The 20951-nt window shown below is 42.8% G+C and overlaps 1 protein-coding gene across 1 annotated transcript in view; it reads left to right on the top strand.

The window, feature by feature from the left end:
• FASN (fatty acid synthase) overlaps window positions 1-20375 on the top strand; it is a 43191-nt gene extending 22816 nt beyond the window's left edge. The window contains exons 21-43 of the mRNA XM_074922457.1: window positions 39-242; window positions 1494-1804; window positions 1949-2338; window positions 4272-4436; window positions 4641-4759; window positions 4852-5006; window positions 5298-5501; window positions 6444-6594; window positions 7093-7271; window positions 7844-7963; window positions 8114-8236; window positions 10012-10235; window positions 10518-10719; window positions 11663-11814; window positions 12320-12411; window positions 12541-12692; window positions 12973-13215; window positions 14683-14871; window positions 15422-15649; window positions 16090-16310; window positions 16877-16975; window positions 17107-17358; window positions 18441-20375. Coding sequence (XP_074778558.1) covers window positions 39-242; window positions 1494-1804; window positions 1949-2338; window positions 4272-4436; window positions 4641-4759; window positions 4852-5006; window positions 5298-5501; window positions 6444-6594; window positions 7093-7271; window positions 7844-7963; window positions 8114-8236; window positions 10012-10235; window positions 10518-10719; window positions 11663-11814; window positions 12320-12411; window positions 12541-12692; window positions 12973-13215; window positions 14683-14871; window positions 15422-15649; window positions 16090-16310; window positions 16877-16975; window positions 17107-17358; window positions 18441-18578 — 4313 coding nt within the window. The 3' untranslated portion in view covers window positions 18579-20375. The remainder of the gene's footprint in view (window positions 1-38; window positions 243-1493; window positions 1805-1948; window positions 2339-4271; window positions 4437-4640; window positions 4760-4851; window positions 5007-5297; window positions 5502-6443; window positions 6595-7092; window positions 7272-7843; window positions 7964-8113; window positions 8237-10011; window positions 10236-10517; window positions 10720-11662; window positions 11815-12319; window positions 12412-12540; window positions 12693-12972; window positions 13216-14682; window positions 14872-15421; window positions 15650-16089; window positions 16311-16876; window positions 16976-17106; window positions 17359-18440) is intronic.
• The last annotated feature ends 576 nt before the right edge of the window (window positions 20376-20951 follow it).

Raw genomic sequence — 20951 nt, 5'->3', positions numbered from 1 at the left:
TGTTTGATGCAAATTTATGTTTCTTTCCTGTCTTTCAGCTTTTGATGTTGTTGTGGACCACTGTCTTAATAGCCTTAAAGCAGGAGGTGTTCAGATCAGTGGTCTTCATGCTTCTGTGGCACCACGACGACAACAAGAACGGGTCCCTCCCACCCTGGAAAAATTCTGCTTTGTGCCCTACACTGAGACTGACTGTTTGTCTTCCAGTGTCCATCTTCATTCCTATCTGGAGCACTGCAAAGGTGGGATTGGTTTCTTGTTACACTAGGGGAATCTCCAGCCTGACAGAAATGTCTGAGAGCAGCTGTTCATACTGCTTCAGAACATCCGAGAAATAAAGTGTTGGTCTCTGTAGAAGGCTTCAGCAGGAGTCCTGTCTGTGTGCTTGCTAGAAGCTAAAAGCTGCTTCTGCCTGAGGTATCTCTAGAATGTAGGTAGGAGTAAAGCTGTGGAGAGGGGCATCTACCCTTCTATAGCAGCCGGTGCTCTGTCAGATGGCACAACCCCTTCTGCAAGCAGAGAGGCACTAATCATTATCTTTGAGGAGAAATCCAGCCTAGTTTCTTCAAACACTGATATGAGAGCCTAATTCCTTAAGTCTTTAATTGTTTTGGTTTTCCCTGTGATCTGCCAAGATGGGTAAGTTGACATGTCTGTTCCCATTTGGTTGTGGGCACAAGAGCATATCTGAGGAGGGAGGGAGGTTTAGTGAGGCACGCCAAAACAAAGTTTGCGTTTGCTGCAAGAATAGAATAAGAGCAGGTTAGTCTGTTGTGAAACTGGTAGCCTAGTACAGTGCTCTTTGGATGGGGAGACATCCACTCAGCTCATCACTTTAAGTGCCTTTTCATCAAAGGGAAAAAAATTACTATTTTTAAGTTTTTACTCTAGTAGTGAATTTTGGTATATCTTGAGACAGCAGTTTTGTCATTCTGTATTGGTAAAGTGTCTTCATGCTTATCCTTTGATTTTGCAATAGGTTTTAAAGATTTCTCCTTTTTTTTTTTTTTTTTTTTTTTGTTTCCTGCAGTGTCCAAAGTTTTTTACATATGCTGTAGTGGGATTTTTATTTTATTTTAATTTTGTAATACTGTTTTTGATCTCGATCAGGATGAACTATTTTCCATCAGGCTATAAAGCAGAAAAGCATTTTCGTATTTTTGTATATGCAGAAATTTACAATTTCGCCCCACAACTCCCTAAATCAGTCAGAAGTTTTCTGTTAGTTGCTGTCTTTCAGTCAGAGTCTTGCCATAGGTAATTCTGGCGGCTTAGACTGTCTTGCCACAAAGCCTACTTGTTTGGGGGCTGCAACTACTGCACAACACATAACCGTGAATGTGCAGGAGCATACGCTATATCTTTGTGTCTAGTCTGATGATACAAGATGCTATAATTTGTGATCCTGATCAGCTAGTATAGCAAATAAAGACAAAGAGGAAAAGAAAAATCTCTGGAAAATCTGACTCTTCATTTCCCCTTCTATTCCATAGGTCTGATCCAGAACTTGAAGGCGAAGGTGGCAGTGCATGGGGTCAAATTAGTCATCCCTGGACTAGAAGCTGTAGTGGCTGCCAGAGAGTCCTCACCTATACAGAAGGGCCTTCAGCATATCCTTGCTGAAATCTGCAATCTGGAACTGAACGGAAACCTCCATTCTGAGCTGCAACAGATCGTGACTCAAGAGAAAAGGCACTTCCAGCATGACCCTCTTCTCAATGGATTGCTAGATTCTTCAGAGTTGAAGACTTGCCTGGATGTGGTGTTGGAAAACATGACCAGTCACAGGATGAAGATAGTAGAGGTTAGTTGGAAGCCCGGGATGGCACCATAGCTAGTGTTTGTAGGCCTTCCAGTAACCTGATTGCACACTTCTGTTGTTAGAATTCTGGATATCCTTCATGTTTCAACTTGGTTTCCCTTTTTCCTTTCCATTCTTTTCTCACAGGCTCTTGCAGGAAGTGGACATCTTTTCTCTCGTGTCAAAAGTATTCTGAATACTCAGCCCCTGTTGCAGGTGGACTACATTGCCACTGACTGTGTCCTGGAAACTCTTTCACCTCATGAAACAGAGCTACAAGATGATGGAATTTCCTTCAGCCAGTGGGATCCATCTAGCCTTCCCTCTGGAAATGTGACCAGTGCTGACTTGGTGGTATACAACTGTTCAACAAGTGTTCTAGAGAACACCACCGAAATTCTCTCTAATCTGGCAGCTGCAGTAAAAGAAGGGGGGTTTGTTTTGCTGCACACCCTTCTTAAAGGAGAGACTCTTGGAGAAATTGTCGGTTTCCTTACAAGTCCAGATCTACAGCAGAAACACAGCTTCCTGAGTGAGGTAAGCCTCATGGAAGGACAAATACTTTCTCAGTGGATAGTCTGGAGTCTGCTGCTTGCAGATGCTCTTGTGATGAATGTTGAGTAGGCATCACTTACATTACTTTCCATTGAGGCCCTCTGCAGGACTGTCATAAACATTTCTTTAGAAGAGTAGTGAATTGCCACTCAATAGGTGGGGAGAGTAAACTCCAAGTTCAATCAGGAAAGCCTTGGAAAATTATTCATTGTCACTTGTATATCTGTATAATCTGTGTGAAAACACTAGCTAAGATAATTCTTTTATAGCTAAAATAATGTGCTGCATTGTTGGGTGGGGTACAGCTCTATCACAATAGGATCCTAAAATGCTTCACTATCAGAATATCTCTTTTCCTTCTGCTATCACTGCTGGGAGTGAGACTTTACAAACTGCTAATGTTCTTCTAACACTGAAGTGCTCCCAGAAAGGAAAATTTTTGTACTTTTATTTTGTTTTTCCTCCTTCCTTCCTCTTTTCCTTCCTCCCCACTTTATCCGATCCCGTAATGAGATATAGCAAAATAAGTCCTCAGAAGCATAGGCAGAGGGGAGGGTGTCTGCTTTATTTCTGCAAACCAGTGTGTCAGAACTAATGCCAGTGCTGGCGCAGGAGGAGGAGAGCAGCAGGGTACGGGCAGGCGCCGGGACGTGGCCTCCTCTTGGCAGCTGTTAGACCAAGCAGTAACGGGAAACTGCCCCTCTACAGAACGCAGGTGTTATTCCTGGTTTGAGGGGCTGTAGCCTCATAGCTCTTGTTTTACAATAAGAAGAGTGAGGTAGCTGGATTTTGAATTTTGCAATGACATGGATTCTAGCCCTTCGCTGTCTGCAAAGATTTTTCAAGGAGATCTGAGAAGAAAGGGTGAGTTCTTCAGCTTTGCATCTTGCCCAGCAAAGAGGGGGATAAAAAGAAGACTCTGAGATGCTACTGAAGCTGATGACTTAAAACCTAGATTTGTCATAATGTCGGTAGCCTTGGATAAGATACATGCAAGGTGAATGCACTTTCTCTAAAGAAGATGATGTGGTGCAAGCAAGACTGGGTAGGACTTGATATAGTTTTTAAAGTTTTCTAGATAGGGACACTGTCCTCGATATAAGGGGTCATACTGTAAAAACCTTCCGCTGTTTTGTGCCTGGCATATGAAAAGCAAATGGATGTTTTTCTAAGAGCCTGCAATCACCTTTATTTTGTTCAGGTAGTATATCCTTGATGTTTCTGGATATGCCACACATGCATTTTCATTCTTTTGTTTTTCTGAAATGATATTTCAATGTAACTTAAGTGTATAGGTGCCTTTTCCTTGCTAGTGGTTGGTTGCTTCTCCCCACCCCCCTGCAGCTGAAAGATTTGGATGAGTTGGTTTTTCATGTTTCCTCTGTCCTGCTTTAGTTTTTCTGTTGCAGACAGGGCTTACGTGACACAGACTGGTAACATCTAAACTCAGTCTTTCCAATTCTCCACCTCTGTTATTTTTCTGTGTTGCAATCTCTGTTTTTCTGTGGAGGTGTGCCTTACTGCAGTTCAAATACCCTATGGGATTTGACAGCATGGTCACTGGTTTTTATCTGGGTTTTTTTTTGTTTGGGTTTTTTCTTTTGCGGCCCTGGTAGTGTGATAAGACTAGTTCCCTAACCAGGGCTTTGAGATGGCTGTACTTCTGCTTTCTGAGAATCTTTTAGAGAAGAAGGAACTGTCTAGACATGGATAAAATACTGTTATGTGATTCAAATATTTGTTTGTACTGAGACAATACAGAACAGATGCCAAGATTTCAAGCTAAAGTGAGAAAGAGGTGGACGGTGCCTGTTGTTCCTGGTGAAGCTGTCTTTGAGGAGATTCGACATGAAGCATTGTATTTTTAATTGACTTTTGACTTTCCTGTTAATTGCTGTTCTACCTGGTTTGACAGGCACAGTGGGAAGGCGTATTCAGCAAAGCCTCACTGAATCTGGTTGCCATGAAGAAATCATTCTTTGGCTCAGTTATTTTCCTGTGTCGCCGGCAAGCCCCTGCCAAAACACCTGTTTTTCTGCCAGTAGATGAGACCCATTATAAGTGGGTTGAATCTTTAAAGGTGAGAATTTCTTTGTCCTGGATATCTGAATTTACAAATCATTACACTTTCTAAATGAAATATTTAGCAGTGTTAAAAGAAGTGTGTGTGTGTGTACGTGAGTTCCTTTTCTTAAAATAGAAGTTGTTCATCCCTGCCTTAAGGATACAACGGCTATTTCCTTTCCGTGGTTCCTAGTAACACAGTTTGGTGTTTGTCCTGCAGGAGGTCTTGGCTGACCGATCGGAGCAGCCTGTGTGGTTGACTGCCACCAGTTGTGGGAACTCGGGAATTCTGGGAATGGTGAACTGCCTCCGCCTCGAAGCAGAAGGCCACAGAATCAGGTATGTAAGCATGCCCTTGAGTCAGAGATGAGATGTTTTTGTGTTAGCTTCTTTTCAGGCCTGTAGTAAAAATGACAACTCTTGGCTTCTAGGTGTGTGTTCATTTCCAACTTGAACCCTTCATCAGCTGTCCCACCCACAAGTCTGTCTTCCCTGGAGATGCAGGAGATTGTTCAGAGAGACCTGGTGATGAATGTGTACCGTGATGGGAAGTGGGGCTCCTTCAGGCATCTCCCGTTGCAGCAAGGTAACTCATCTGAGGATCACTTGCAGGGCCTTGAGTCTGAATGGACTTGGAATAGAAAATGAGTAGCTGTTGTTCCTACAATTATTTTTTTAATGGATAATTTGGAATTTTTCTGTTCACTCTGAGCTGGAGCCAGGAGGAGGGATGAGCTGTTTAGGGTCTGGGTAGTATTGTAGGGTAAGAAAGGGCTTTCTAGAGAGCAAATGGAGGATACACAAGGAGTTTACTCATTCTGGAAAGTGTGTGCCTGTGTTAATGTGTATAAAGTTCTTATTGTTCCCTCTTCTGCAGCACAACCTCAGGAGTTGACAGAATATGCCTACGTAAACGTGTTGACTCGTGGAGACCTCTCATCTCTTCACTGGATTGTCTCCCCACTTCGACACTTCCACACAACTAACCCCAATGTTCAACTCTGCAAAGTCTATTATGCATCTCTCAACTTCCGGGACATTATGCTGGCCACAGGGAAGCTTTCTCCAGACGCTATCCCTGGTGAGTTAAAATTGCGCAAGAAGAAAATGTATTTATGTGTTATTGTTCTAGAACTTATTCACATAATCTCCTGAATGTTAGTTATGTACTGGCTAAAGTGCATATCAGGTTTTGTTTAGCAAAAAAGTATACTTTTGAAAAGGAAGTATAGTCCTGCTGCAGGACTGTGCACCAAAAACTTGTAAGTTCTACTTTCCACTGCAGTCCCATTTTTCATATGGCAAAATTAATAAACCTTGATGTAAGGAAACATTGCTAGTCCCATTGCCTAGATATCAAGTGTGAGGTGAGATGGGTAAGGTATATACCACGATGAGAATGTTGAAGTTTCATGCTGCTATGCTACTGGACCTGCTTTGCTTTTAGGGGAGAAAAATGCCAGGTGAAATAATCTCCTGTCTACAGAACAGAGATGGTAATATCTTGCTCATAGTGAGTTAAGAATTAATGTAACATCTATTAAATTGTTTTAAAGCTGTATTTAAAGGAGAGGGGGCAGAAGATGTAAAAAGTGTGTTTGGAGATTCTTATGGGCAACTTGACTAGAGTTGGGTTGCCCTTCATGACTGAGATGCCTAAATGGGTGTTTGCAAAAATCAAGGTTTCACAGCACATTTTTTTTCTAGCTTATGTATCATTCCTTTTCAGAGAGACACAATTGCCTGTGAAACAAGATGTTTCCATAAAATTTCAGATTAAAATCGAAAACTAAAGCAATATCAAGGATAAAGAGTAAGATTTGATGAGACCAAGTCCTTTTCTGCTACTCTTGTAGCAAGAAATTAACTGTGGTGGCTTATGAACTTTGCACGTAGTAGTTAAATCCCAGGCTCTTTCCGTCTCTGAGGTTCTAACTTTTAGGGACTACTGTTGTAGTAAATTCTTGACTAAAGGATTTTAGAAGAGAAATTTCCTTTGTAAAAGATTGTAACGTTCTTCCAGGTAACTGGGCTTTGCAGCAGTGCATGTTGGGCATGGAGTTCTCCGGACGGGACCTGGCTGGAAGAAGGGTGATGGGATTGCTGCCGGCAAAGGGGCTGGCTACAGTGGTAGACTGTGACAAGAGGTTTCTGTGGGAGGTGCCTAAGAACTGGTAGGTCAACTTCTGTTTTCTGGTTTGTGTATGTGGTTAAGATTTGTCTTCCTGCCTGAGGCTGATGACAACCCTGATCAGCCCAGACTACTGCACAGTGGGTAGATTCCCTCTGGGAAATAACATCAGAGCTATAGTATCCTGAGCAGCTGTAGGATCTGGCTTAGATTCCCTGCAGGAGTTGCACTAGTTTTTGTACAGTGTCTTGCACAAGGTTCTCATCTCTTGGGCTCTTAGCTCCACGTGTTTCAGCATACACTGGGATTTTGGTGTTAGTTATGTTACTGGTTAGTTACTGAAATACTTTTGCAGAAGGATGAGACTCTTGTCGGTGCTTGGCAGCTGTGGCAGTCTGCTGTACGCTTGAGAACTCTTTATACTTTCTGGTCTATCTCAGCAGTTTAACCTTTCCACTGGAGAAAAGCAAATTTCACTGGGAGAATCTAGTAGTCTTTTCCAAGGCTAAAGATACCTTCTCTCTTCCATTTTGTTTCTTAGGACTCTGGAAGAAGCAGCTTCAGTGCCCGTGGTTTATGCCACTGCTTATTATGCTTTGGTGGTTCGAGGTGGTATGAAGAAGGGTGAGAGTGTCCTTATTCACTCTGGCTCAGGAGGTGTAGGCCAAGCAGCCATTGCCATTGCCCTGAGCATGGGCTGCCGTGTCTTTGCTACTGTAGGTGAGTACTGAGGGCCCAGTGTTATGGGGGGGGAAAATAATTACATATATATCATAGAGAGAGGAAGTGTGTGTGCACACACATGTGTTTATTTATAAAAATACATATTTATGTATATACTTTTGTCCCCCAATATGATCTCCTGTAATTTTGATCTAGTTCCTAGACTGAGAATATGACACATGATAAATACAGCCACTGACTGTGTGCTTGAAAATTCCACAGCACAGACAAATTTGTCTACCTCTGTACACTATATAATCAAAAGTACAAAAGAAGATCAAGGCTTCTTCATTTTAAATTCAGTAATGTGATCAAATAATGTCTATGCATTGTAAGGCTTGGTCTGTTTCTGTTCTTGCACTAGCTCATAAATGAGCAGTAACAACTAGGCAGCCTTTGTCCTAAGGTTTGATACCTTGAGAGCCTGCGAGCTTTGAAGCAAGTGCTTGATGGCTGCTCAGACTTAAAGTCCTTGGAAAAAGATGTGCAGATGAAAGTGAGCTGTTTCAACATTAAAAAAAAAAAAAAAGTAAGAGCACTGGCATCATTCAACCTGTCCTCTACTTCAGGCTCCGCTGAGAAACGCGAGTATCTCCAAGCAAGATTCCCACAGCTGGATGCTAACAGCTTTGCTAGCTCCCGAAATACTACCTTTGAGCAACATATACTGCGAGTTACCAATGGAAAAGGTTAGTTCAAGCAATATTTTTCCTTCTTTTGTCAGCTATGCCACACTCTGCAGTTCCACTTTCTAAAGACAAAAAGAGTCACTAGAATAACAGGATAAGACTCTTAAGAGAGTTGAGTTTATTAAATAGTTGCTTCTCCTTTCATTGCAGGTGTCAACCTCGTGTTAAATTCCTTGGCAGAAGAGAAGCTCCAAGCCAGTCTGCGTTGTCTTGCACGACATGGGCGCTTTTTGGAAATAGGCAAATTTGATCTGTCTAACAACAGTCAGCTTGGTAAGATGGGGCATCAGGCAATATATCTCATTAGGTTTAAGCAAGCATGACAGTACAACATATATACTATCTTAACACAGACTAATCTTCAAATTTAGAAAAGCTTTTAGCTGGAATACTTGTTTCCCTTTTATCACTAACAATTTATGTGGTCTTTTCAACAAATGGCTTCTTGGAGAAGCAGGGCACTCCGTATTTTTCTGGAAGCCTGCATAAAACTTGCAAAATAAGTTTTTAATAACTGTTCCTCAGAGTCTTTAAAACCAGTATATGACAAGTTGCCTACAAAGTGTTTGGGCAGGAAGACAGTAAGAAGCAGCATTCACTTCACTATGGCATTCTTTACCACTGTGTCTGTTAGCTTGCAGGTTTCATAGATCTGGTGGACTTCTAAACTTTTTGGGATGTAACATATCCATTTGTAATGTCTGAGTGCACTGTAAACTTAGCAAATGAAGTTTGTAGCTGTACAAGCTGCAGGTTTGCTCTCTGTTCTGGGTAAACTTGATCATTTGCAGAGTGAAAGTAATTGGAATTGCTCAGATACCTACAGAGAATCTGATCCTGCAAGAACCTTAACTTGTTGTTTCACTAAGTATCTGTGCCATTTTTAACAGAATATGATAGTTCCAGTTAGAAGGGATCTGCAACCATCATCTAGTCGAATTGCCTGACTTCTTCAGGGCTGACCAAAAATTAAAGTGTATTATTTAAGGGCATTTTCCAAATGCCTCTTAAACACCAACGGGCAATGGTGCATCAGCCACCTCTCTAGGAGGTCTGTTCCAGTGTTTGACCGCCCTTTAGGTAAAGAAATGTTTCCTAATATCTAGTCTGAACCTCCCTGATGCAGCTTTGAGCCATTTCCACATGTCCTACCCCTGGATTCCAGGGAGCAGAGCTCAGCACCTCCCTTTCCATGTCCCCTCCTCAGGAAGCTGCAGGGAGCAATGAGGTTGCCCCTCAGCCCCCTTCTCTCCAGACTAGACAAACCTGAAGTCCTTAGCTGTGCCTTCCAGCCCTTCACCAGCTGCTCTGCCCCCTCCTCTGGATGCACTCAAGTACCTTCACATCCCTTTTAAATTGAGGGCCCCGACCTGCGCGGTGCCCCAGGTGAGGACGCTGCCCTCTCTCCTGCCTGGCCGTGCTGGGTTTGATGCCCCAGGATGCCGGTTGCCCTCCTCGCAGGGCTGCTCTCCAGCCACTCCTCCCAGTTTATGCTTGTATCTGGCATTACTCGCTCTCAGGTACATAATTCAATATTGGTTCTTGCTAAATTTCATGTCACTGACTGCCCAATGATCCAGTCTATCCACACCTCTCTGCAAGGCCTTGAAAGTCCCTTGAGAGAGTCAGCAGCACCTCCCAGTTTTTGATGGCACTTAGGCAAGATTAATCTGATTTCCTTTGGACTGGAAAACAGATTGGAATGTTGTAATGTGATGTGTTGGTGAAAAATGACAAGAATGTTCTCCTGTTGTAGAATGACTGCATATAGCAAGCTTATCAGACTGACCATATTATAACTTGCCCTCTTGATTCACTATTTTTGAGAGAGGAGTTTCTGTTAAACTGGTCTGAGAACAACCTAACTAATATAGCATTTAGAGAGTATATGCAGGGAGGAGTTTGGAAAATGTATAATTCTAGCAGCTAATGACTGCTTTACTCCTCAGTCTTGCACTGCTGACCTCTGCAAAAATGTTTCTGAAGCAGAAGATAGACTGTTCTGAAATGTCAGCAGTATCAGGTCATAACCCAGTTGCTTTTTCTAGGAATGGCTGTCTTCCTCAAGAACGTGGCATTTCATGGGATACTACTAGATGCAATCTTTGATGCGGGAAACCAGGAGTGGGAACTAGTATCAGAGTTGTTGAAGACAGGCATAAAAGATGGTGTAGTAAAGCCCCTGAGGAGCACAGTCTTCAACAAAGAAGAGGTAGAAGCTGCCTTCAGGTTCATGGCACAAGGAAAACATATTGGCAAAGTCATGATCAAGGTAATGAGATAACAACTTTGATTCTCTGATGCATCTGTCATCCTCTGTAGGTGGCTATATTGGATAATTTGGTCCAGTCCAGGTCGAAGCTGTATAGCTAGGACAGCCCAGGGTTAGTGTTTTTACTGCTGACACTGTAACAAATTTAACTGTCAGGTCTGTCACTCTGATTCCAAGAGATTCATTCCCATTGACTGGAGGAGCATAGCATGGAACGATAAGAAATGCATTGTGTAGCCAATCTTAACTACTTTTTTATTTTTTTTCACTTGTGGGGCAAAGGTCCAAGAAGAGGAAAAGGAACATCCTTTAGGAAAGTCTGAACCAGTTAAAATCTCTGCCATCTCCCGAACCTCCTGCCCATCTACCAAGTCTTACATCATCACAGGGGGCCTAGGAGGATTTGGGCTTGAGTTGGCACAGTGGCTGGTTGAGAGAGGAGCACAGAAGCTTATACTGACATCTCGTTCTGGCATACGAACTGGTAAGCAAAAATTGTAAAGGAAAGGTGAATGCGACTGCCTTTCAACAAACCTCGATTTGTAGTTTCTCTCTGTTTTTGTGTCGTAATGTCTTGATTTCTTTTCTCTCAAGTATGTATTTTCTCACTTCAAACAAGCTATTGTCCCCTTTATTCTAAAATAGGAAGTATCTTTTAACTTGACTCTTCTCCAACTACTTCCTCTTTTTTTTTATGCTTCCTATTTCTATCAACCCATTTTCTCCCTTACCCAGGATTTTTTGTGCAGCTTTACTTTTACCCCTCCACAAAGCCTGTATCTGGCTACCTCCCTGACTTGTCCAGCGGCTGGTGGATCACATGCCTCAAGGAAAGGCCTAAAAACTCCTTGATACTCTGTCCCTCAAGTTGTGTGTGTGGATATTTGCTCTTGGTCCTTCAGATAGCTCATCTGTAAAGATGTACCCTACTAACTGATAACATCAGTAAGCATTTTTACTCCGTTTAAGCTGGTAGATTACAATGGCAGCATTGAGATTTCTTATCAGTGGTAGTTTGTCATAACCAAACTTCTTTCTGTCTCTACAGATTTCTCCTTTCTATTGGCAAGTTCAAAATTGCACCACTTGTGCAAACACGGAGATCAAATACTTCTGAAGATCTAGCTGTGCTACTATAATCTGTTGTCTTGCACTAATGTGGCCGTTCTTTCCTGTCCCAGTACCCAAATTCCTGTTAATTTCCCTTCACTGTTACACTTTTTCTTCCTGCCACTGCCTTACCTTCTCCTGACTGTTCTCAACTTTGAACTATTTAGAATATTTCTGAAACAAGTGATTTCTATCTACTATTCAAGTTTTATCCAATTTTCTTCTTGTAGTTGAATCAGGAATTATTTAGCTGTTCAGTCCCTATCTAGTCAGAAAACTGTAAGGAGCAGGTTAACTAAAGCCTTCATTTTTTGTAGGTTACCAGGCTAAACGTGTTAGAGAGTGGAAGGCACTGGGGATCCAAGTGTTGGTATCTACCAGTGATATCGGAACACTAGAAGGAACACAGCTATTGATAGAAGAAGCTTTGCAGCTTGGCCCAGTTGGAGGCATCTTTAATTTGGCTGTGGTAAGTGACAGAAATGCTCAGGACCTGTAAGAGACAGCAGCCATTCAAGTGACTTTTTTTTTTATTGAGGGCAGTCAGGCTTCATAACAGTTTTTGATTGCTTCTCTGTGTTTCAAAGGACACTTTGCTTTGGCCTTACCTGGGGGCTAAAGGCTTATGGGTCTGGCCCCTTGACTTGGGAAGCAACAGTATGTGGCCAGTGAGCTCAGTTCTGGGATAAGACGAATCTTGCCCAAGAACCCTGAGGACAAGAAAAATCCCATACAGAACTTCCTAGCTGAAGGCTGCAGTGGCAGTACTGAAAAAAGCACTTACTGAAAGCCATGTCGTCCTTGTCGTATTTCAGCACATTCAGAATATGTCTGTACTGTAAAGTTACAAAAATGCATTGTGTAGTGATATTCTCTTATATCTCAAACCACATGGCAAATTTAAACTTAGAAACGGGAAACACTGAAACTGCCCCTTTTTTTAATTTTCCTTCTCTCTCCCCCTCTCCCGATAGGTCCTTAGAGATGGCATGATTGAAAATCAGACCCCAGAATTATTCTGGGAGGTCAACAAGCCCAAGTATTCAGGAACCCTTCATTTGGATTGGTAAGTGTCTGTAGCAGGGTCAAAGACAAACTGCTTTTATGGTCACAGAGCTGACCAAACTCGTGCTAGTGTTCTATGGTAACACATAGCAGGTTTTCCTGATGGCGTTTCTCTCTTCTGTGTTCCAAGGGTGACTCGTAAGAAATGTCCAGACCTGGACTATTTTGTTGTGTTCTCCTCTGTAAGCTGTGGAAGAGGAAATGCTGGGCAAAGTAATTACGGCTTTGCCAATTCTACCATGGAGCGTATCTGTGAGCAACGACATCATGATGGACTCCCAGGTAAGGTGACTTTACTCATGCAGAATAACCTATCTCACCAAATATCAGAGCAAAAACAGCTCGCCAGAAACTTGTGCACTTGTCTGGAGTGATAATGAATGTTGAATGCTGTTTCCTCTCAGCTGTTAACCTGAGTCGTTCATGTGTGAGTGAACAGTGACCATTTAACAGTACAAAGGAAATGCAGGCCTTTGCTTAGCTGGTTTTTAACTCTCTTTTGTTGCTGCCATGTGCATTGGTTAGTTGCCTAGTGTGTTCTTTCTTCTGACTTCTCCTCCAGGCCTGGCAATCCAGTGGGGAGCCATTGGTGATGTGGGTATCCTTCTGAAGACAATGGGAAACAGAGAGATTGTGGTTGGGGGAACCATTCCCCAGCAAATCAGCTCATGCCTGGAGGTGCTCGATACCTTCCTGAATCAACCTCATCCTGTCATGTCCAGTTTTGTCCTAGCAGAGAAAGTCTCTGTGAAAACTGAAGGAGGCAGCCAGCGGGATCTTGTAGAAGCTGTCGCTCACATCCTGGGTAAGTGCCCTCAGACAAGCCCTGCTGGGCAGTGTCTGTCATCTCAGTGCTTTTGGGAACCAGTGGTGCTGCTGTAGGTGTTCCTTCCGTTCAGTGTCTCCTGATACCCTGTGGTGTGGGTGTGGTGGTGGTGTTGGGACTGTTTGGGTTGGTTTTTTTTCTTTACAACGCTCCTCCTCTCCAATAATCAGTTTTTCTTCAGTGTGGGCTTTTCTCCCTTGGTGTGTTTACATGCACATGCACACATACTTGTGTCTTGGGTTTTGTTTAGCGTGGACTGGTGCCTTTCTCCAAATGGGGAATCAACAGGAAGAGCCCCCAGCAGCAAAATTCTGTGACAACACATAATAAGGCAAATACATGACTAACCCTGAGTACTATTCCAGCTTTCAAATGTTCACCTTGGGATGTCCCCATGCTGCAGAAAGTAGCTTTTGTGTACTTAGGGACTAATCAATAGAGTATTCTCTTACTAGCTTTGTCCATCATCCCATGTGAACATCTATTAACCACAGCTTAACGATGACCTGCTGTCTGTTCTGAACCTGCTTCCTTTTACCATTGGGTCCGCTGGTCTTGTGTTGAAAGTGAATCTCTGTCAACTCCTGCTATGTCCCACTTCAGTTGTCTCTTCTGCAAACAGAAGAGTGTACTGATTCTTGTTTTCTACCAGAAGAGGTACTGACAGTTTAGTGAGTATTATTTAAGGAATTGCATGCAGTAACTGACAGCAGATCTGACCTCAGAACAGTCATGTCTTTTAGAAGTCATAGGAAAGTGTCTGGGAAATTGTACCAGCTGTACGGTTAGTTTGGAAGGAGAGAGTGTGTGAGGACAAGAAAGGGAGAAGCTAGTAAGAAGCCTGATGGTGGGAAGGGTGACAACATGGGGAAGCACCAGGTGAAGGAGAGGAGGAAGAGCTGTAGATTCAAGTGTAATTATGAGAAGTCTTTTACAGGTAAGGAGAGGGTGAGGGACTTGAACAGTGTGAAAACTGAAGGGGAAGAGATGATAAAGACTAGAGGAATCACTGCCTCCTCCAATGTGATAGAGGTCAAGTGTTGCAGTCAACCATCATCAACACTGATAACTGTTTCATTTTATGTTGTAGCTGAGGATTAGTTGAGGTCTAGGACTGCAGTTTCAGTTAGAGCCTCCAGTATGTGAAATTCTTCTGGTTGACTGCTCTGAACTTGGCCTAGAGCTGAAGTGACAATGTTCACAGCTATTTAGCTGGGACTAACGTATCCCCTGTCACAAAGCTGTGCCCATTTAACACATACTCTAAAGACTAGGTCCTACATGACCAGATGTGGGTTGTAGAAGAGGTGACTTGTGAAAGCATTAGCTGATCCTGAAAGGTTCTCTGTAGCTGCAGTTTTTTCAGGTTTTAGGAGAAAGAAGGAAGCTGAGAAGACTGTTAGAGAGGCCTAAAGCTGAAGAGAAATTGGCCTTGTTCTTTCTCAGGTGTCCGTGACGTGAGCAGTCTGAATGCTGAGAGTTCGTTGGCAGACTTGGGCTTGGATTCCTTGATGGGTGTGGAAGTGCGCCAGACACTGGAGAGAGACTATGACATCATTATGACCATGAGAGAAATTCGACTCCTTACAATCAACAAACTGCGTGAACTTTCCTCCAAGTCCGGGACAGCAGAGGGTACATACAGTGTGCATAGTGTCTGGATTAGGGTTGCCACCAGTCACCTCAGCCCACACAATTCAGTTCCCAATCTGTTGCTTTCATCTCTAGTGACATGAGCCTCTATAAAATCGTGAAATAAGATCATGAAATAAGGTTATAGCTGAAGAGCTTTTAAGTGACAGACATATTACTGAAGTGCATTGACCACTGGGTCAGGCCCATCATTTCTGGGGGCCAGGGTGTAAGAAAGAGCATGAAAGCTGCTTTCGTGCTTGGCTAGTATCTGCCTGCATGAGTGCTCTTATGCAGCTGTATGCGGGATGTAATTTGAGGCCTTTTACCTGTCTGAGGAACATGCAGTGTAGTGTCATGCTTACTGTAAGCTACAAGCACATGCAGTTGCTGCAGAGCAGCTGACAATGGGAAGATCCCTGTGTCTGTGCCCTGATGAGTTAGTGAGCCAAGAGCTAATCTGGAGCAGCCCTGAAATTCTCCTTTAGGACTATGGCTACGTGACCAAGACTGATCCTGAATCTAACTGTGTTTGGTGTGCTTCCCTTCAAAGAGCTGAAGCCATCCCAACCCATGAAGACAGGCCCAGGTGAACCTCCAAAACTGGATTTGAACAACTTGTTGGTGAATCCAGAAGGGCCAACGGTCACCCGTCTCAATGATGTTCAGAGCACAGAGCGGCCTCTTTTCCTTGTTCACCCCATTGAAGGGTCCATTGCAGTTTTCTACACTCTTGCCTCCAGGCTCCATATGCCCTGCTATGGGCTCCAGTGCACAAAAGGTATTTCAGTTCTTCAGCATCTTGATTTTGTAATTTTCTGAATTTTAGTTGCCTTAGAGAGAGCTTTGTTTCTAGACTCTTAAACTTGGAGGATCAAGCTTCAGTACCCCTGTAGTCTGCATCGGGTAATAAGAGAAGTACTAAGTTAGATTGAAGAGTTTATGTATGGGGAAATGGGACGATTGGATGTTGCTGGAGTCCCTGCCAGCAGATAAGTGTGCAGGAGAAAAACAAGGCATGCTGTTCTGTTTGTCTTTGGAAAGCCAGAAACATTACTGTTCCTTGTCCAAAATTAAGTTTCTAACCCTAATTTGGAAACTTGTTTTCAAAATACCTGGATGTTTCCAGTAGGGTTGGGTCTCAGCTCATGAAAATGTAATTGTCTCTGCCAGCGTCTCTTCACCGAGTTGTCGTGTTTCTAACTCACTCCCATGTTCTAGCTGCTCCCTTGGACAGCATACAGAGCCTGGCAGCCTATTACATTGACTGTATGAAGCAGATACAACCTGAAGGACCTTACTGCATTGCTGGATATTCCTTCGGTGCCTGTGTAGCCTTTGAAATGTGCTCCCAGCTGCAAGCACAACAAATTGCTTCCCACGCTCTCAACAGTTTATTCCTCTTTGATGGGTCTCATTCCTTTGTGGCAGCATACACTCAGGTAAGAGACACGAAGAAAATCTTTTGTCTGGGAACCATCCTGTGTTATCAGGCTCATGTTCTGGGAGCTTACTATTCTAGGTGTGAGCCATGTGAAAAGCTGACAGGGGAGTTGGGAGACAGCTGTAGACAGTGGATCCTTAGGGATGTCTGAAGGATGGAAGCATATGGGGGGTGGTCTCCATTAACTGGCAAGGGCTAGGATACCAATGTTGCTCTTGCTATGATAAATCATAATAATTGTACATCTCCTGGAAGATCATGGAGCCTGCAAGACAAGATCTTCATGTGGGAACACAAGGAAACCTCGCTTAAGCTTTCCTTTCCATTTTCGTTGTACTTTCTAGAGGATACTAGGCACTTAGCAATTGCCACCTGTGGATTTGCTTTCTAATCTGACCTCAAGAGATTGTCGTCCCCCACTGCAAGCTTCAGCGCATCCTTTTTTTTTCTTTTTTCCCCTCCCTCCATTTTTCCCAGTTTGAAGCCCTTTGTTCTGTAACTGTTTTTATCTAGCATTCAGCATATCCCTCTCATGTTTGCATTTTATTCTTCTCTCTCTTCCAGAGCTACAGAGCCAAACTCACCCAAGGAAATGAGGCTGCATTGGAGACTGAAGCACTGTGTGCCTTTGTTCAGCAGTTTACAGGCATTGAATACAATAAGGTAATGTTTCTCTTTCTTTTTTTTTTTAATACCTCTTTATGTTGCCCAAGAGGGATGTGTTTTTTTTATTTAATGGAGATGGATTCTCAGATATTGAGACTAATAGAAAAAAAAAATGTTAATATTTCCAGCTGCTGGAGGTTCTTCTGCCCCTGAAAGATCTGGAGGCTCGTGTGAATGCTGCTGCAGACCTGATAACTCAGATTCATACAAATATCAATCGTGAAGCACTCAACTTTGCTGCTGCTTCCTTTTACCATAAACTGAAGGCTGCTGACAAGTATATACCAGAGTCCAAGTATCATGGGAATGTGACACTGATGCGGGCAAAGTCTCACAATGAATATGAAGAAGGTCTGGGTGGAGACTACAGACTCTCAGAGGTAAGTCTGAGGCCCACTGGTGACTGTTGAGGTTCTCCTGATACTTGGGGCAGCAAAAGAAAAGCATGGAAAATGATCCTTACTGAGGGAGAAGGGACAAAACCAACATGAAAGAAATTGTCATTCTGCAGCTATTGTGCTCTAATGAGAATTAAAAGTCCCCAAAAGCAAAAGAGTTGATTGGTTCCCGGTGTTTTCTCAGGGTAGTGAGGTCCAGCAGAATGTCTGGCCATCTATACTGGATAATTGTTTTCTCTAGCTGATTCTTGCAGCTCTTTAGATAATAAAGATGTTAAATGAGAGTAACTTCACAGAAGTAATTTTTGGTCTCCTCCTTTAACTGTAGACCCCTAAAGTTTGTCCATTGCATGAGGGCAGACTTTTAAAGACCACGTGTCAGCCTTCTGACAGCAGAGGCAGCTTTTTCTTAGTTAGCTTCTGTGGATCGCTTACAAGTTAGCATGTGGGTTTCTTGTGGGCCTGAAAAACTTGGGGTTTTGGCCTGCAGTCCAGATAAAGCCACTGTTCTTTAGCCCTTGTTCATGTAAAAGGGTTAAGTGTCTTACATTGTGGTACAGATACCAGGGTAAAGGAAGTGATTTTTCAGAATTAACCTTCCTGCTTCTAACTTACATCCATTATTGAGTCCAGGCCAACTTGTATGTTATTAAAGTTGCATAATGATCTTAAAGGAAGATTCATGGTGGTGGGAGAAGGATTAGGTGGAGGGGAGTGTTATCTGGTTTTCTTAAAGGCTTGGAAGTAGCTACTTTGTCATTCGTTCTTTGATATTGTAGGTACACTACTCTGTATCAGTTGGTTGGCTTCCTGCCCATCTTATATCTGAGTGGATCGCCTGCCAGGCTGTCCAACTATCGTGCTTTAAAACACTGGTTCCAAACCCTGCAGCTGATGTATGAAAATGTGTCAGAGTAAAACTGGTGCTGCTTTCAGCTGAGTTTGATAGAGACAGTGGTGTATAAACCATGAGTAACTTAGAAGACTGACAAAGCCAAAACAGCTAGATGGCCAGCTGATTGTAAATTCTGAATGTAAAGTTTTTCTTTTTCATATCTATGCAGGTATGCGATGGGAAAGTATCTGTCCATATTATTGAAGGGGATCACCGCACCTTATTGGAGGGAGATGGTGTTGAATCCATTATTGGGATCATCCACAGCTCACTGGCAGAGCCACGTGTCAGTGTCAGAGAGGGTTAAATTCTGCTTACTTACTGTAATGGTGAAGAAAATGCCAACAACATTCCTTGTTATGACAGACCCCAAGGAACTCTTCCTGTTGTTCAACATCTCATCTGCTCTGCTGCCAGAACTGGGGAGTCCAGCTGAACTTGATTGGTCTTTTTCTCTCTCTCTTTTGCTCATCTTTTCCTTTCCCAGCTTTCACGGGTTCTCTCTCCTCCTTCCCTTCCTATGCTTTGTTTTCCCCTAGTATCCCTGTCCTGTGTTACTCTAATGCTGTGACTTTGTCACTGTGCACTGCTATGAGGGTACCCCACCAATGGTTGCTTCCTATACCCTTGGCAGTATGAAAAACAAACCTAGGAGTAGGTTTCTTGTGCTCTATGTTGTTTTGTCTTAACAGTATTCCAAAGGGTATGTGATAGCACTTGTTGACCAAGCCCAGTGAGCAGGGAGAGGAGCTGCAGCTGATTTCGGAGATAGCTTTTGTCTGTGAAGAATCTGTCTGTAGTTAGGTCAGAAAGAGAATTCCATTGAGGCTTTTGTAACTATATTTTTTTAATTTCATATATTCTAAGTATTTATTGTGTCAAACCAGAAACTTCTTACTTGGTTTTAATTTATCGTGGGTTATAGGAGAAAGGAAACATCCCTTTCTGGAGGGGAAGGTTTATTTTACAGGGGGAAGTTGCCCATTTGTTAAACCAAAGTGTATCTTTGTAACAGTCTGGTTTTGTTTGTTTTGTTTTTTTCTTCTTCTCTTTGTTCCACTGCCCTGCCCAGAGAGGAAAAGGTAGAAGGGAGGGTTCTTGCCATCATCCACTCCTCTGAGGAGAGAGAGGGGTGTGGGAAGGGTGGATGGTTTGACAGATGCCACTGTACTGAACAACCTTAACTTGGGCGTGATTAAAAAACAGGCAGAGCTGTCCCTAGGCAGGTACTTTGTTTATGTTTGTGCAAGGTTCTGTATTCTGCTCTATCAGAACCTTGGTTAAAGCATTAAGACTATTGTTTACCTTATTCCCTTCCACCTCCAGTCTCACCACCCAACCAGACATTTGGAACAGGGGACGGGGAAATAGAATTCCTCAGTGATAACTGAACAAATCCTCCTGCTCCTGCTCTCCCATAACCAAAGCTCAGGCAAACATACAAGCATCTGCCCAAAGCCCCTGTATATTTTCCTTAGCGCAGGGCTTGCTTAAGCTTTGTATATTAACTTTCCTCTCAGTAATGAGACTGGAGATCCCACATAAGTTAACTAAGTAATCAGTTTGATGGTATGATTTTAAGATATAGTACATTTTTAAAGGAAACTTACATAAAATTCAATTAAAAAATTTCTTGCCTTTGCTATGCTGGATCTGTCCTTTCTGAAATCAGTAAATCCTTGCTACACTTATGATACAGAGGAGACCCCGGTAGCAACAAAACACAAACTAGGGAGGAGCTATTGTGCCTCTCAGAACTGCCGTAAAACCCCAGTTCTCTCCACCTCCATCCCCCATGACATATCCTGGTGCAGTACAGGAGCATTGCAGTGACAGCAATGGGTGGCTCTTCACTGCAGGTTCTGACCTAGTGTATTTTGCTTATACCACCCTCTGTTGATAGTGGCTGGGTTAACTGGTTTTAGTTTTATAAAGTATTTCTTTTGTGAAATCTGAAATAAAACCAACATAATGTCATCTTACAGCATTTCCAAAATAAGTCTTGTTCTTTTTCTTTCTTTTTTTTTTTTTTTAATGCTTTTTGGTCTGAAGAGTGTCTTTTTCTCTTTGGTTTTCCTAGTATTAAACAGAATTGATCACTGGTTGGCTTTTTGTCTTATTCTCTACCACCATTTCTTAATCCTGTATTTCATCTGGAATCTCTCATTTCTTGGTGTAAAGCAAAAACTGCTGCTGGCATATCTGATTTGGAGTCTGTAGAAGTAATATCAATAATAAAGAAGAATTATTATTCTGGAGCATGGCTTCTTGTTGCCATGATTTTGGTACCTTAGATGCAACCAAACCACACACCCACAAGATTGAAGTGGAAACTCTCAAATTCTAATTCTGGCTCCATTGTTGTGGTCTTGGACAAGCCATTAATGCTACTGCCTCAGTTTCCACATCTGTAAAATGGTACTAATAGCATCTACCTCAAGGTCATTGAGAGTGTTAGATAGGCAATGGGTAAAAACACTATTAAGTTGTAGGCATGATGACTAGGTGTTAGGTGGTGATGGAAGGGGGGGAGTGGGTAATGTGTGAGGGTGAGGTGCCTTACAGCTGCAAAGTCAGAGTGGCTATGTGAACTGGGCATGCATGGGACTTCAGTGTTATCCATGCACATCCCAGCATAGGATACTACATAAAACAACAAATGTGGACTGGTTGGTTAGTT

This window comes from Athene noctua, chromosome 18, assembly GCF_965140245.1.
Source record: "Athene noctua chromosome 18, bAthNoc1.hap1.1, whole genome shotgun sequence".
Classification (NCBI taxonomy): Eukaryota; Metazoa; Chordata; class Aves; order Strigiformes; family Strigidae; genus Athene; species Athene noctua.
Note: the sequence above shows the minus strand (reverse complement) of the source record. Positions and strands in the feature narration are given on the sequence as shown.